Raw genomic sequence first — 17,386 nt, 5'->3', positions numbered from 1 at the left:
GTGTGTGTGTGTGTGTGTGTGTGTGTGTGTGTGTGTGTGTGTGTGTGTGTGTGTGTGTGTGTGTGTGTGTGTGTGTGTGTGTGTGTGTGTGTGTGTGTGTGTGTGTGTGTGTGTGTGTGTGTGTGTGTGTGTGTGTGTGTGTGTGTGTGTGTGTGTGTGTGTGTGTGTGTGTGTGTGTGTGTGTGTGTGTGTGTGTGTGTGTGTGTGTGTGTGTGTGTGTGTGTGTGTGTGTGTGTGTGTGTGTGTGTGTGTGTGTGTGTGTGTGTGTGTGTGTGTGTGTGTGTGTGTGTGTGTGTGTGTGTGTGTGTGTGTGTGTGTGTGTGTGTGTGTGTGTGTGTGTGTGTGTGTGTGTGTGTGTGTGTGTGTGTGTGTGTGTGTGTGTGTGTGTGTGTGTGTGTGTGTGTGTGTGTGTGTGTGTGTGTTATGCTTGTGATGGCTATTTTAAACACAATTTTATCATACCTTATCATTTCTGAGGAATTTAATAAAAAAAAATACATTTAATCGATTTAAAATACGGAACACGAAACCAGTAAAATAAATGGCAGTCAAATTCTTTGTCAATCCAAGTAAATAAATGCTTTAGGATTGGTGGAAGGAGGATCAAGTGGGTAGAAGGATCATGTGGGTAGAAATGTGGGTAGTCAAACAATCTAATATTACTACTATCAATTTGGATATGTTTGACAAGAATGTTAGTTCGAACAAAAAGTCACTTTTCATAGGTTATGATTCATGTTTTGTATTTAAGATTGGGATTAAGAAAGAATAGGAAAGACAGAAAAGAAAATAATACAGTTGCTATAGAAGTGTAACTTTTTTCTCATAAGTTCTGTATTGCAAGAAAAAATAAACATTTCTGACTATCTATATATGGCACATTTCAAATAATACAATTCGTATTTTATTTGTGCAAAATTTTTATTCAGATTTAGGCCTTATAATTTGTATTTCTGGCAAAAATTCAAAATTTTAATGTCAAATCAGCCGAATTACTATATATCATAGTTGCTTTAATCCTAACTAGTCAAAACCGTGCGTTTTGAGAATCAAGCAAAACCTTGTCAAACTTCACTTCCTGATTTAGAAGCCAAAAAGAAGTCAAACTTTTGTCCAAGGAGTATTTTTTTTCAGATTTTCAACAAAGTGAATTAAATAAGTTTGGGAAGAAGCTTGAACGACTTACAAACCTCTTAGTGAAATGCTGAATGCAAAATCTTTTCTACTATCTCTGTCTTAGTAGAAACAAAAGCTCTCATTTATTCAGTCATAGTATATTCAAGAAGCTCTCCGTTCTAGAGTGAGATTTACTAATGTATAGCTTATTCTAATATAAAAAAAAACATTTTGGTAATATTACCAAGTGGTTCCCTATTCACATTCCTGCACTTATTTCAGATTTGTTTTTCGACCTTTTGGCTTGACAAAAGTTCTTTTCTAGGGGTTGCAACTAATTGCACGAGTAAAGAAAGCCAATCATGTTTCGAAAAGGGAAAGTCTTGCCGTACAATTACTGGGAAAGATGCTGTTTCAACTTATGAATGCGATTGTGAATTTCCACTGCTAGAAATACTGGGAACCTGCGAATACGGTAAGGATTTTTTTTTTAAGGAATTCTTGCAATTGTATAAATTCTATGGAATTATTAAATATCGACAATATCGAGATTACCTTGAAGAGCCTGAACTAATCCGGGGGTTTGTAATTTTCAAAAATGACACACACCAGGTACCTTTGGTGATCCCTTTGGTGGATGTGTGCCACTGTCTTGTGGTGGAACAATAGATCGTCAGAGAGGTACTTCATGCATCAGGTTTAACAGAACAGCAAACCTCTCGTAATTAACGACAAATATATTATCATAAAAGCAAGATTTGTTTGTTGGCTAAGCCAAAAATTGAAACAATTTTCTTCATTATTACCTCATTATTTTCTTTACTGCAAAATTGAAATATTTACTATTTCAACACATTAAACGCTCTATTTTTTTATACATCTCTTTTTTATCAAAAAGTTCGTGGTAACGAATTGTAAGCAAGGAGTGACGTGGCTCAATAGTAAACGAAACTCTAAAAACAGAATTTGATATGGATAGATATATCAAAAGAATTGAATGATTTCAAAAATAGAAGGTTCATTAAGTTTATCATTACTTATCAAAAGTTATGAGCTGAGTATACTTTTGTGTTTTTTTCCAGAAAAAAGATCAAGGATGCGTGTTTATTTGTTTGTTTTTTTTTTGTTTTTTTTTTCCTAGGGGTGATTGCATCGGACAAAAATTCCTAGAGTGTCGAGAAAGGGCTCATTCAAAACAGAAATTAAATCTTTTTCTACCCTTTTTAAGTGATCAAAAATATTGGAGGGCAATAACTCCCCCCCCCCCACTCTCCTTTTTCCTCAAAGTCCTCATGTCAGAATTTTTAGATAGCCATTTTGTTCAGAATAGATGATAAGCCCAATAACTATGCTTTTGGGTATACATTGACCCCCCCAGTCCCTGGGAAATTGTCTGTACGTCATGAAATGTCTCCTTTGTTTACACATAGCGTATGTTATTGGTAGGTAAACAGACATTTTTTGGTGAAGGGGGTGAATTTTGTGAGGGAGATATTTTTCATGTGGACAATTTTCCGTGGGGAGGAAAATTTCTGAAGATGAACTTTCCAGCGGAAATTTCATTCAGGGTGATTTTACGAATATTCTCTAGGAAATTCTTTTTATTTGTCTTGCTTTATCTTTGCCAACTCAATTTTGCATTTAGAGACTTTCCAGGGGAATTATCTTGGTGCTATTTTCAGCGTATTTGGATTTCCGGGAAAAAAATTCTATGGAAGAGGGGATTTCCGAAGTTACTGGGAATACGATTTGAAATTACAGTCTTTTTCAGATAAAAGTAACTAGGAAGATTTTTTAAGGCTGACTGGCCCACAAATAATTTTAGGGGGGAGAATTTTCAGTGAAGATGTCGTGGTAAGGAGGAAATTTTACAGGAGGATGTATTTCAAGTGGAAAGAAGTATCCGCTAGGGGAGGGAATTTTTCGCTGGAGGGCGAGCCAGATTTACCGGTGTTATTTGAAAAACGATCGAAATTAAATAAAAAAAGAAGATTTTTACCTGAAAGTAAGGAGCAACATTGAAACTCAGAACGAACATAAATTACTCCGCACATGAAGCGGTTGCCCGCTCCTCAATACCTTGCTCTTTACGGTAAAGTTTTACTGTTTGTCCCAGTTTCTTAAGAACGGATCCTGACAAACAAGAACCGTTTAATTAGAAATAAAAGTACTAAAAGCTTCAGCGTAAAGAGCAAGATATGGAATACTTGCTAAAGCATATACGGAATAATTTCTGTTCGTTTTCAGTTTTAATAAGAAAGCTTGTTTTTTTTTATTTAATATTGTCAAGGGCAGAACAGGGATATTCTGCGAGAGCAGTGGTTCGTTATCCTGTTTTCAAGTCAATTTGAAGTTACTTTTGAAAGTTAATTTGTTTGCCATGCACCCCTGTTTCACTTACAACAATCTATCTGAGAAGTATCTCTTCTCCTGATTGTGTGTACTAAATATATTTAGTATATTTAAAATATGCAGATATATTTTAAAATTTTCTAATATATAGTATTATGAATATTTATTTATAAGAGAGAAAGTTAAAAAGACACAAAAAATATAATCAATTATACATTAACTAATGTTTGCCAATATTTTTGGCAACTTTCCAACCTAAGGATAAAGCTGCTATGTTCCCTCGTATATGGTTTAACCCTTTTACGAACGGCAGGACCTTACAGTCTCGGCATGTGTAAGCCTTCCAGGCATTTCTAAACCGATCACTAGAGTTATTAAATAAAAAAAGTGCTTTTTAACAGAAAGTAAGGAAAGACAGTAAAACTTCCGAACAATTTCTGTTTGTATTAGCTTTAATGTCACTCCTTACTTTCAGTTAAAACAAAACTTGTTTTTTTATTTAATTTCTGAAGGTTTTTCAAATAACGCAGGTTCAAATTTGGCTCACCGTACTGGAAAATTCGAAAAAAAATAGCATATTAATTTCAGAAGATCTATTTCGTATATAAAAAGTTGCCCCCTACTCAATATCTTGCTCTTCACGCTAAACCTGTTAGCACATTTAAAAAGCTGCCTATTTTAATTAAAAGACCCCGTATTTAGTAAACAGTCAAATTTTAGAGTACAAAGTAAGGTATTGAAGAGTGGGCAACCATTCATATTTGGAATAATTTCTGTTCGTTTTTCAAATAATGCCAGTAAATCTGGGTCACCATGTATGAAATTTACCCCTCCCCTCACGGAAAACTCAACGTAGGCTAAATTGCATCCAATGTAAAGTGCATCCCTCAGTAGAGATGGGGGTCCGACTCGTGACAGTACCACGTGGTTTATGGTTTTCTCACTGAGAATGAAAAAACAGGAATTTTCTCACTTGGAAAAACATGAATTTTGTCACATTTAAGGTTGTTTTCATGGATGGTTATGTGTGTTGGTCGATTGATTTGATGTTTTTCTCGGATGTCAACATCAAATTATGAATGTTTTATGGTTTTTGTCAGTGAGAATTGGAAAAACAGGAATTTTGTCACATTTATGTATGTTTTCTTGGATGGTTATGTGTGTTGGTCGATTTATTTGATGTTTTTCATGGATGTTTAATGGTTTTTGTCAGTGAGAATTTGAAAAACAGGAACTTTGTCACATTTATGGATGTCAACAGCAATTCATGTCTGTTTTATGGTTTTCTCACTGAGAATGAAAAAACAGGAATTTTCTCACATGGAAAAACATGAATTTTCTCACATTTACGTCTGTTTTCTTGGATGGTTATGTGTGTTGTTCGATTTATTTGATGTTTTTCTCGGATGTCAACATCAAATTATGGATGTTTTATGGTTTTTGTCAGTGAGAATTTGAAAAACAGGATCTTTCTCACATTTATTTGATGTTTTTATGGTTTTTGTCAGTGAGAATGGAAAGACATGAACTTTCTCACATTTAAGGATGACAACAGCAATTTATGTTCCTGTTTTATGTCTGTTCGTTGTCAGTGAGAATGGACATGCTTGACGCGAATGCTATGAGATTGTTTGGCTAGCCTGGCCCGAGAACTTGATTGCGTAATCAAAGTGTTTCAACAACAACAACATCGACCTTGACATTCGCTGAGAGCGTGCACTTACAACAACAACAACATCGACCTTGGAACACCTTTGCTGTCGACCTCAATTTACCTATCGTGAATCAATAATTCCCCTTAGAAACAACAAATTAATTCCCCTTTCTTGACAGATCAATCAACCAATGTCATCATCTGTCAGACTTTAAAAATTTTCGCCCAGAAACATTTCTCCAGAAATAGATCCAAGTCATTAATGTCTTTGCCTCGGGAACAGTTCTACTGGTCGAACTCCAAAAGATATTAATAGCCAAAGGCCATGGAAACAATTCTCTAAGAAACATCTTAGCGATGAATTGTTTTAGCGCGCGAAAAGGTTTCTTATTAATTTGAAATGCGTTAGTGCAGAGATGCCAATAACAAAGGAATACGCTGAATTTACGTTTAGGGATTATTTGGGCGAAACCGTTTTAGACAGGTTATGGAATTATTTTCGGCGAAACAGATAGAGACATTTTAAAAGAAGATTTTGGAAGAGATTTTAGAAGAGAATTTAATGGGGAAACTCTGTGGTCGTTATAATACACAAGTTTCATTTGAACAGTGTTGTGAGGTCCTCTAACCCAACCCAAAGGGTTCCAATCCTCCTACCCAACCCCGAAGGAAGCCCCCGGTACCCTAAGGTCCCCCACGCTCCCAAAGGGCTACGGCGCCCCCACAGGGCCACCCAGACCTCCAAAGGACATCCCCGGGCACCACAAAGCCCCCCCCAAGCTCCCAAAGGGCCACCGGCGCCCCCAAAGGCCCACCCAGACCCCCAAAGGCCATCCCCGGGCCACACAAAGGCCCATCGAGCTCCCAAAGCACCAATGGGGTCCCAAAGGCCCCCCAACCTCCCAAAGGGCCACCGGTGTCCCCAAAGGCCCACCCAGACCCCCCAAGGCCATCCCCGGGCCCCCCAAAGGCCCCCCAAGCTCCCCAAGGGCCCCCGGCGCCCCCAAAGGCCCACCCAGACCCCCAAAGGCCGTCCCCGGGCCCCAAAAAGGCCCATCGAGCTCCCAAAGGACCAACGGGGTCCCAAAGGCCCTCCACCGGTCCCCAAATGTCCCCCTGGCCCCTAACTGCCCCCCCCCGACCCCAAAGGCCCCCCCAGTGCCCTAAACGCCCTCCCTGTCCTCCAAAGGCCCTCCCCCGGCCCCCAAAGGTCCCCCGGACCAGAGAAGCGCCGCCGGGATGCGCCGTGGGCCAGGAAAGCGCCGCAGGATGCGCCGCAGAGATGCGCCGCGGGTAGGGTAAGCGCCGCAGGGGATGCGCCGCAGGGAGGCACCGCAGGAAAGCGCCGCAGGATGCGCCGCAGGGATGCGCCGCAAAAAAAGTAAACTAAAAAGTAAAAATTTCGATCACAGAAGGGCACCCTCCCCCAAGGGTCCCCCAAACACCCTCCCCGGCCCCCCCAAAGAGTCCCCTCTCCATTTTTTAATACTTTTTTATGGCTTTATTATATCCTTTCTGAACAAGTTCCATTCATAATGTCATTCCTAAACCCATTTTCAAGCTCAAAGAGTCCCCTCCCCAATTCATAAATACTTTCTTGAATTTTTTAACATGGTATTTTTTTTAACTTTTTACGTATCTTAAAATGACATGAAATATGTGTACGGCTCTACCAGTCATACTCTGTGCTTGTTCATGGAAATGACGCTGCTTTTCCACTGGTACTCTATGGCAGGTTATCGACACTAGCGAGTTTATTGCATGCATTAAATCAGTATTTTTTACGCAGTGGAAGGATCAACACACAATTCATATCTGTAAAAAGTGAAAATGAATTATTCGACGAAAGTATGCGCACATGAAAAAATCATTGTCGTGTTGAACGCTGACAAGGAGAAATACCTGAACTATGAAACGAGTGCAAGTGGAGATCTTATTGGCAATGTATGCACACGTTGTCATAACAGTGAGGAGTTAAATTCCTTTGGTGTACCCAAGAATTTCCATCATGCAAGTGGTGGATATGCGAGAGTAACATTACCAGAGAAATTAGTAGTCAAAGAGAATGCCAACTTAAAAATAATAGTTGATGAAGAGGGACAACTTCTAGCTAATGGTTCTGGTAGCATGTTAGCCGTTGATAGATCTTATCGCAATTCTTCCGGTGTTAGCATTCAAATGAAAGCAAAAGGAAAAAGAAGACAAGCATACAGCTGCATCAACATCATAAATCATATCATGTCAATGTGCCAAAACTGTTATCTATGCAAAAATAATGTGACAATAGACAGTGAAATCAGAAGCAGAATAAAAAGGACATTAGCAGAGAATATCATCAATGAATATAAAGATGAATTGACGGATAGTGAAGCGCAAGTGTACTAATAATGTATAATATTGTATTTAACATATTTTTATATCAATATTCTACATGTCCTTATTTCATTAAAAATATCTTATGCATTATTTTGTTAAGTGTTCATTATTTTTAGGGTATGCTAGAACGTCAAACGTTCAGGATATCTATTAAAAAGGTCAGAGATGTAAGAAAAATAATTTTAGAGATAATGATACTACTAGCAGGCTCAATTTTTCATAGAAGATAGAAAAGTTCAAGTTCTCTTCTGAATTTTACCAAAGAACACAATTCAATTCTAAATTCACCAGAGAAAATAAAAAGCTTACTCTTCACTTTTAAGTTCACCAAGACATAAAAAATTTAAAGGTCACTTCTAAATTTTTCCGTAGAAGATAGGAAAAGTTATACTATGATAGGGATTATTTTCCATGAAGATAAAAAATTTCACTTTAATTCTAAATTATCCTAAATTCAATTCAAACCTTTCTCAAACAGATGAAAAATTTTAGTTATATTCCAAATATTTCGCCGGACGAAGAAAAGTTCAACTTAGATTCTGAATTTGCCCAATGAAAATGAAACAAATTATTGATCAACTCTATTTTCACAAAATAATATGATATTTTCAACTTCTATTCAGATTTTTCTCAAAGAGATGAAAAAATTTAAAATATTGTTCCAAATTTTTCTTAGAAGATAGAAAAGATCAAGTTCTAATCTAAATTTTACCAAAGAACACATTTCAATTCTAATTTCTCCAGAGGAAATAAAAAGCTTCCACTTCAGTTTTAAGTTTACCAAGACATTAAAAAATTTAAAGTACAGTTCTAAATTTTTCCTTAGAAGATAGGAATACTTATACTTTGATTGTGATTATTTTCTATGAAGATAAAAAGTTTCACTTTAATTCTAAATTTTCTTAAATTCAATTCCGACCTTTCTCAAAGAGATGAAAAAATTTAAATTTCAGTTCAATATATTTTCTCGGAAGAAGAAAAGTTCAACTTCAATTCTGAATTTTCTCAATGAAAATTAAATAAGTTATCAATTCTATTTTCCCAAAATAATATAAAAATTTTCCACTTCACTTCAGATTTTTCTCAAAGAGATGAAAAATTTAAAATACTATACCAAATTTTTCATAGAAGATAGAAAAGTTCAAGTTCTCTTCTGAATTTTACCAACAAACACAATTCCATTCTAATTTCTCCAGAGAAAATAAAAAGCTTCCATTTCAGTTTTAAGTTCACCGAGACATAAAAAATTTAAAGTTCTGTTCTAAATTTTTCTGTAGAAGATAGGAAAATTTATACTATGATACTGATTATTTTCCGTGAAGATAAAAAGTTTCACTTTAATTCTAAATTTTCTTAAATTCAGTTCAGACTATTAACATATAGATGAAAAAAAATTAAATTTATGTTCCAAATTTTTAATAGAATATTGGAAAAGTTATACTTTGATCGTGAATATTCAAGTTCTCTTCTGAATTTTACCAAAGAACACACTTCAATTCTAATTTCTCCAGAGAAAATAAAAATCTACCACTTCAGTTCATTATTTCACAAAGACATAAAGAAATTTAAAGTTCAATTCAAATTTTTCGGTGGAAGATGGAAAAAGTAATACCATACTTGTGAATATTTTCACGGAAGATAAAAAGTTCTAGTTCAATTTAAAATTTTCTCAACGAAGTCAAGGAAATTTCAAGTTCTCTTCTGAATTTTCTCAATGAAAAAGAAATTAGTCATTGATCATTTCTATTTTTTCCAAATAATATAAAAATTTTACACTTTAGTTCAGATCTGTATCGAAGAGATGAAAAATCTAAAATACTGTTCCAAATTTTCTCAACGAAGCGAAGAAAAGTTCAAGTTCTCGTCGGAATTTTACCAAAGAACACACTTCAATTCTAATTTCTCCAGAGAAAATAAAAATCTTCCACTTCAGTTCTTTATTTCACAAAGACACAAAGAAATTTAAAGTTCAATTCTAATTTTTTCGATGAAAGATAGAAAAAGTAATACCATACTTGTGAATATTGTCATGGAAGATAAAAAGTTCTAGTTCTATTTAAAATTTTCTCAACGAAGTGAAGAAAAGTTCAAGCTCCTATTCTGAATTTTACCAAAAAACACACTTCAATTCTAATTTCTCCAGAGAAAACAAAAATCTACCACTTCAGTTCATTATTTCACAAAGACATAAAGAAATTTAAAGTTCAATTCTAATTTTTTGGTGGAAGATGGAAAAAGTAATATCATACTTGTGAATATTTTCACGGAAGATAAAAAGTTCTAGTTCAATTTAAAATTTTTCTCAACGAAGTCAAGGAACGTTCAAGTTCTCTTCTGAATTTTCTCAATGAAAAAAAAAATTAGTCATTGATCATTTCTATTTTTTCCAAATAATATAAAAATTTTCCACTTTAGTTCAGATCTGTATCGAAGAGATGAAAAATCTAAAATACTGTTCCAAATTTTCACTGAAGATAAAAAAGTTCAAGTTCTCGTTGGAATTTTATCAAAGAACACAATTCAATTCTATTTCTCCAGAGAAAACAAAAATCCTACACTTAAGTTATGTATTTCACAAAGACATAAAGAAATTTAAAGTTCAATTCCAAATTTTTCGGTGGAAGATAGAAAAAGTAATAACAAACTTGTGAATATTTTCCCGGAAGATAAAAAGTTCTAGTTCAATTTAAAATTTTCTCAACGAAGTGAAGAAAAGTTCAAGTTCTCTTCTGAACTTTACCAAAGAACACATTTCAATTCTAATTTCTCCAGAGAAAACAAAAATCTTCCACTTCAGTTCTTTATTTCACAAAGACATAAATGTTATGTAAAGTTTTACTAGTAATTAAGGATTATTGAACTATAAATTTTGACGTCTCAAAGCTTTGTTTCCGCGGCGCAATTAGATCTTACTTAAGAGATACGAATTCTTATAGGCTAGCAGGGGTTAGAAACATTCTTCTAAGCTGTGGCGATGACGACTTTTGGTGCTTGTAGGAATGAAAAAGCGTGGCATCTTCTTCTCGGACTATCTGGAGATCAGATTCCTTTGGGAGCATTTACCTTGGAGACTGGCGAACTAGTTACCTATTATCGGACTAGACTCAGACATACAAGAGAAGCGAACACTTATAAAAAGACAATAGATTTATTAAACTTACATGCTTAGCTGTACAGCAATGGGTCACTTCAAAGACAATAAATGGTGACCGAGATTATTTGCGGTACGAACTCTTTTAGATCTAACTTAACATTAAAATTAAAAACACATTTACCCCACTCCCAAACGCAGTTCTTTCGTCCTGCGCTATAGGGACTGCCTGCCATTGGCTTACGTGGCCCAAGGACGCGAACCCTCGTCCAATAATACGTCTTTAATATTTTTGATGATTTAGGCGTTCACACGGTTCTTATCGTTTAAACTTACTTAAAAATATTGTGCGTAGCACTTTTCTTATTGCTCATTGTCTTAGCGAAATCCAAAGACTGCAATTTCTTTTCTTTGCTGATTAAGGGCATTTTCATCTTTGAAACTAGATTTAGATTAATTATAGGAGTCCGAATTAAAGAAGGAACTTTATTTTGGTATTTCAAATATATCGTGTTTTACTCCCGGTACATATCACCCTTCCCATGAAATAATGACGCCCCGTCATTAGTTACTGCCCATTAGGAGTTCTAAAATTTTTCAATTATTTTTCTTATTTTATTCTACATCCCTATCTAAAATTCATCTACCGGAATAAGATTATTTTTGGTTCTAGGTTAGCTACTATACTAAAGATTTTTTTTTTTCTTTTCTATATCTAAAACTGATTACTTTTACTTTTCTAATAAGTTTGGGACTATTATACTTTTACATTAGTTGTTTTTTTATTTTTTTTTATTTTGCTGTATATATTACGTATTACATACTATATACACAACGTTAATTGAATAACATAATAATATTAAACCTAATTATACTTGTGGTAAATACATGAATGATTTATAACATGCAATATTTGGTTCAACATATTCACTGATGACATTAAAACACTTTCACTATTGAGATTTTTGCATTGTCAAAGCTATCAGGAAGTAACACATGTAGCTTCACATCTATTCATCACCTTTCGTGTCCTTAGTGTACTACACCCTTCTGTTGTAAATTATGGTCCTTCACTCCTTTTGTCCTGGCAAAAATTTCGAAGCACTTACGTTATGGTTTCTTCATGGAACAGTTCGAGTCTAGTTGTCTTTACACGGTAGGTTTTCCCTAATAGTCAACTGGGAAATGACCGTTAAATATCGTTCAAATGGTCAACTGGGAAATGATTCTTCCAACTCCTGGTGTTGGTGTTTTTCTTCTCAGCATATCATTTTTAGGATTTTGGGTCACCGAGATAGTGTATTCTCTCGTAAAATTGTTCATTTGTGCCTTTTGAAACGGGTTGTATTCATATTATAGTGACTCTCTTAATATATTGTCTTTAGATTCAACTTCGAACATCTTCAACTATTATATAACTTCAAATATCGTTAAATATTGTTTATCTTGTACTGCTCGATGGTGTTCTCAGAGTTAAAGTTCAAATTGTCTTTAATTTCTGCTTCAAATATCTTCAAATGTCTTTAAGTGTCATTTAACTTCAAATATTGTCTATCGTGTTCTGATCGATGGAGTTCTCAGAATTAAACTTCAAATTGTCTTTAATTTTATCTTCAAATATCTTCAATGTCTTTAAGTATCTTTTAACTTTAAATATCTTTTATCATGTGCTGATCGATGGAGTTCTCAGAATTAAACTTCAAATTGTCTTTAATTTCTTCTTCAAATATCTTCAAATGTCTTTAAGTGTCATTTAACTTCAAATATCGTCTATCTTGTGCTGATCGATGGAGTTCTCAGAATTAAACTTCAAATTGTCTCTAACTTCAGTTTCAAATATCTTCAAATGTCTTTAAGTATCATTTAACTTTAAATATTGTTAAATATCGTTTATCATGTGCTGATCGATGGAGTTCTCAGAATTTATGTGATTATATAGTTCGTTAAAGCACTTGATACTGAGGTTCAAATATAGTGTTACCTGATATGTAATATGGTTCATGGTCGAAGAAACGACGATCGAAGGTAACTGTTGTTTTTGTTGACGAAGCTGGGATGAAAGTTGCCTGAAGTTATGGTGAGTACTCTTCGTTGGTTGAGATATGATAAAATAGATGTTACTGGGTCGTATCTGTACTGGGCAGTTTATTGTAATACTCAATGACCAAGGTGTCCATTTACTTTCCTGTAATAAAAACAAAGCGGCAGAATCAAATTTTCTTTGAAGTAAATACACATACAATAATTCACGCATTAATTGGGTTATAATTTCTTATCTATGAGACAGAATTAAATAAATACATTAATATTAGCACTCACAATGAAAATCTAAAACAGAAATTTCTTCAAATTTGTTTTGATAACGAAAATATCGATATTAAATAAACATAATTTACCCTACATTATTAAGTTTGAGGTCTACTTTTACAATATTTTTCATGCCTGCATTGTTCAAGCACGTCCGTGCTATTTAAGAAACGCATGTTGCAGCGTCATAACCACACGGTATAACACAAACGATATTACAATGAGGGAACAAGACATAGCGAGGACTAGTGGAGACCTCTATACCCACTAGTTTTCTGATGTCTTCCCTATTTATTGGCTTAGACGTTCTCATGGGGTTCCGGGTTTAACCGCTGAAATGCAGAGGACCTTAGTCTCAGGATTTTTCTGTAATTGCAAGTCAACATTGGTGCCTCATATTCGCTTTTCGAATAGGGTCATTAGATGCAGGATTTCCATGCTTGCCATCGTAGATTCCAGTTAATGCTTAGCAAAGAATATAAGCATAATGAAGAACTGATATCAATATCATTTCAGAAGGCAATTGTCTGAGCAAATCTTTCGGAACTAACGAAAAAAATATGATATCTTGATTCCTTATGGGAATCTTTTAATTGTAAGTCACATTACCAGGAATACGTAAGTCCTTGTGGGTTTTACCCATTTGACATTGGACATTCACTTGGTTCCAAACCATGTATCTTAAATGATCAAATGTTTTTATCATTTTCGGTATTATTATTGAGATATAATTTCACATCAGCCGTGAAATTCTTCATATAAACGTACCAATAGGTTGTTTGGTTATAGTTACCAATAGTTGGCTATTAGTACATATATTACACGAGTAAAAAACACATGAATGAGCAATGTGTAGGCCTAAAATAATTATAATATGCACAAAGATAAAATATTTCATATAATTAGACGCTTCTGTAGTGGTAGTTTTTTTTTTTTATTTTATAAAGCTGCCAGATATAAGGGCATAGCCTACTGAATTTCGTAGTTTAAAAACTAAACTTTTTTTCAAAATACCCGACGCTCCGAATTAGTCGTGTTTACTTCAGCTAATAAAAACAAATTCGCTCTATCAAAATATACTGAAAACTGGTTGAGATTTGTACGGGTATAATGGGGGTGAAGAAATATAGGTTTCAAGAGGAAATTTCTTTAGTATTCACTATATCAGAATTGGATAATTTAATATACATGTTGCTCAAATAAATTTCGCATAAACTAAAAAGGGGAAACAGGAAAAATTTTTTTTTACAAAAATAAACGTTTTTCGCTAAATGAAGCACAGTCTTTTCAAGTTAAACATAAACCTTAGTCTAACTTAAATAAATTATCAGGTTCTAAATAGTTTATTGAGATAATTAAATTTTAATTAATAACTTATTGAGAAATCATATTTTACCGACCGCGCCATTTGTTATGTAAAGTTTTACTAGTAATTAAGGATTATTGAACTATAAATTTTGACGTCTCAAAGCTTTGTGTCCGCGGCGCAATGAGATCGGACTGAAGAGATACGAATTCTTATAGGCTAGCAGGGGTTAGAAACATTCTTCTAAGCTGTGGCGATGACGACTTTTGGTGCTTGTAGGAATGAAAAAGCGTGGCCTCTTCTTCTCGGACTATCTGGAGATCAGATTCCTTTGGGAGCATTTACCATGGAGACTGGCGAACTAGTTACCTATTATCGGACTAGACTCAGACATACAAGAGAAACGAACACTTATAAAAAGACAATAAATTTATTAAACTTACATGCTTAGCTGTACAGCAATGGGTCACTTCAAAGACAATAAATGGTGACCGAGATCATTTGCGGTACGAACTCCTTTAGATCCAACTTAACATTAAAATTAAAAACACATTTACCCCACTCCCAAACGCAGTTCTTTCGTCCTGCGCTATAGGGACTGCCTGCCATTGTCTTACGTGGCCCAAGGACGCGAACCCTCGTCCAGTAATACGTATTAAATAGTTTTGATGATTTAGGCGTTCACACGGTTCTTATCGTTTAAACGTCCTTAAAAATATTGTGCGTAGCACTTTTCTTATTGCTCAATGTCTTAGCGAAATCCAAAGACTGCAATTTCTTTTCTTTGCTGATTAAGGACTTTTTCATTTTTGAAACTAGATTTAGCTTAATTATAGGAGTCCGAATTAAAGAAGGAACTTTATTTTGGTATTTCAAATATATCGTGTTTTACTCCCGGTACATAAAGCAATTTAAAGTTCAATTCCAAATTTTTCGGTGGAAGATAGAAAAAGTAATACCATACTTGTGAATATTTTCACGGAAGATAAAAAGTTCTAGTTCAATTTAAAATTTTCTCAACGAAGTGAAGAAAAGTTCAAGTTCTCTTCGGAAGTTTACCAAAGAACACACTTCAATTCTAATTTCTCCAGAGAAAAAAAAAATCTTCCACTTCACTTCTTTATTTCACAAAAACATAATGGAATTTAAAGTTCAATTCTAATTTTTCGGTGGAAAATAGAAAAAGTAATATCATACTTGTGAATATTTTCACGGAAGATAGAAAGTTCTAGTTCAATTTAAAATTTTGTCAACGAAGTCAAGGAAAGTTCAAGTTCTCTTCTGAACTTTTCCAAAGAACACACTTCAATTCTAATTTCTCCAGAGAAAACAAAAATCTTCCACTTCATTTCTTTATTTCACAAAGACATAAAGAAATTTAAAGTTCAATTCTAAATTTTTCGGTGTGAGATAGAAAAATTAATACCATACTTGTGATTATTTTCATGGAAGATAAAAAAGTTCTAGTTCAATTTAAAATTTTCTCAATGAAGTGAAGAAGAATTCATGTTCTCTTCTGAATTTTACCAAAGAACAGAATTCAATGATAATTTCACCAGAGAAAATAAAAATCTTCCACTTCAGCTCTTTATTTCACAAAAGACATAGAGAAATTTAAAGTTCAATTCTAAATTTTTCTGTAGAAGATAGAAAAAGTAGTACTATACTAGTGAATATTTTCATGGAAGATAAAAAGTTCTAGTTCAATTTAAAATTTTCTCAACGAAGTGAAGAAAAGTTCAAGTTCGGTTCTGAACTTTGCCAAAGAACACACTTCAATTCTAATTTCTCCAGAGAAAATAAAAATCTTCCACTTCAGTTTTAAGTTCCCCAAAGAAATAAAAGAAATTTAAACTTCTATTCTAAATTTTTAGATGGAAGATAGAAAAAGTAATACTATGACTGCGATTGTTTTCCATGAAGGTCAAAGTTTCACTTTATTTATAATTTTTCTTAAATTCAGTTCTGATTTTTCTCAAAGAGATGAAAAATTTAAAGTTCTGTTCCAAATTTTTCTCTGGAAGATAGAAAAAGTTATACATTGATTGTGAATATTCGACATGAAGATAAGGAGCATCACTTTAATTCTGAGTTTTCTCGAGGAAGTGCAAAATGTTGAAGTCCTCTTCTGAATTTTCTTAAAGAAGTGAAAAAAAAGTTAGCTCAGTTCTAAATTTTTCATAGAAGACAGGAAAAGTTATACTTTGATCGTGAATATTGGAGTTCTATTCTAAATTTTACCAAAGAACACAATTCAATTCTAATTTCACCAATAAAAATTTAAAGTTCAATTCTAAATTTTTCGGAGGAAGATAGAAAGAGTATGGTTAGGTTAGCTTAGACTAGATTAAGTTAGGTTAGGTTAGGTTAGCCTACGTACACTTCACTTAGGTTAGCTTAGGTTAGGTGAGAGACATGCAAAAAGTTAGGTGTATGATTAGGTCAGGTTAGGTTAGATTAAGCTAGGTTAGGGTTAGGTTAGCCTACGTACGCGTGACGGCGGTTCGCTTAGTTGAGGTGAGAGACATGAAAAATGTTAAGTGTTTGATTAGGTTAGGTTAGATTAAGTTAGGTTAGTTTAAGTTAGGTTTGTATAGGTTAGCCTATGTACGCGCGCTTACTTAGGCTAACCTAGCCAAACCAAACTTAACCTAACCTAACTTAATCTAACCTAACCAAAACATACACCTAACTTTTTGCATGTCTCTCACCTAACCTAAGCTAACCTAAGTTTGTTCCAAAAATTTGGAACAGAACTTTAAATTTTTCATCTCTTTGAGAAAAATCAGAACTGAATTTAAGAAAAATTATAAATAAAGTGAAACTTTGACCTTCATGGAAAACAATCGCAGTCATAGTATTACTTTTTCTATCTTCCATCTAAAAATTTAGAATAGAAGTTTAAATTTCTTTTATTTCTTTGGGGAACTTAAAACTGAAGTGGAAGATTTTTCAGAAAATTCAGAAGAGAACTTGAACTTTCCTTGACTTCGTTGAGAAAATTTTAAATTGAACTAGAACTTTTTATCTTCCGTGAAAATATTCACAAGTATGATATTACTTTTTCTATCTTCCACCGAAAAATTAGAATTGAACTTTAAATTTATTTATGTCTTTGTGAAATAAAGAACTGAAGTGGAAGATTTTTATTTTCTCTGGAGAAATTAGAATTGAAGTGTGTTCT

General features: G+C 34.0%; 1 protein-coding gene across 1 annotated transcript in view; it reads left to right on the top strand.

Moving 5' to 3' along the window:
- The window catches only part of LOC148953448 (uncharacterized), a 155,360-nt gene that overhangs the window by 43,402 nt on the left and 94,572 nt on the right, over nt 1–17,386 (top strand). The window contains exon 2 of the mRNA XM_089087685.1: nt 1,442–1,591. Within this exon, the coding sequence (XP_088943811.1) occupies nt 1,442–1,591 (150 nt within the window). The remainder of the gene's footprint in view (nt 1–1,441; nt 1,592–17,386) is intronic.

This window comes from Artemia sp. Qi Xiang Cuo, chromosome 4 (genome assembly GCF_049724085.1).
Source record: "Artemia sp. Qi Xiang Cuo chromosome 4, ASM4972408v1, whole genome shotgun sequence".
Lineage (NCBI taxonomy): Eukaryota > Metazoa > Arthropoda > Branchiopoda > Anostraca > Artemiidae > Artemia > Artemia sp. Qi Xiang Cuo.
Note: the sequence above shows the minus strand (reverse complement) of the source record. Positions and strands in the feature narration are given on the sequence as shown.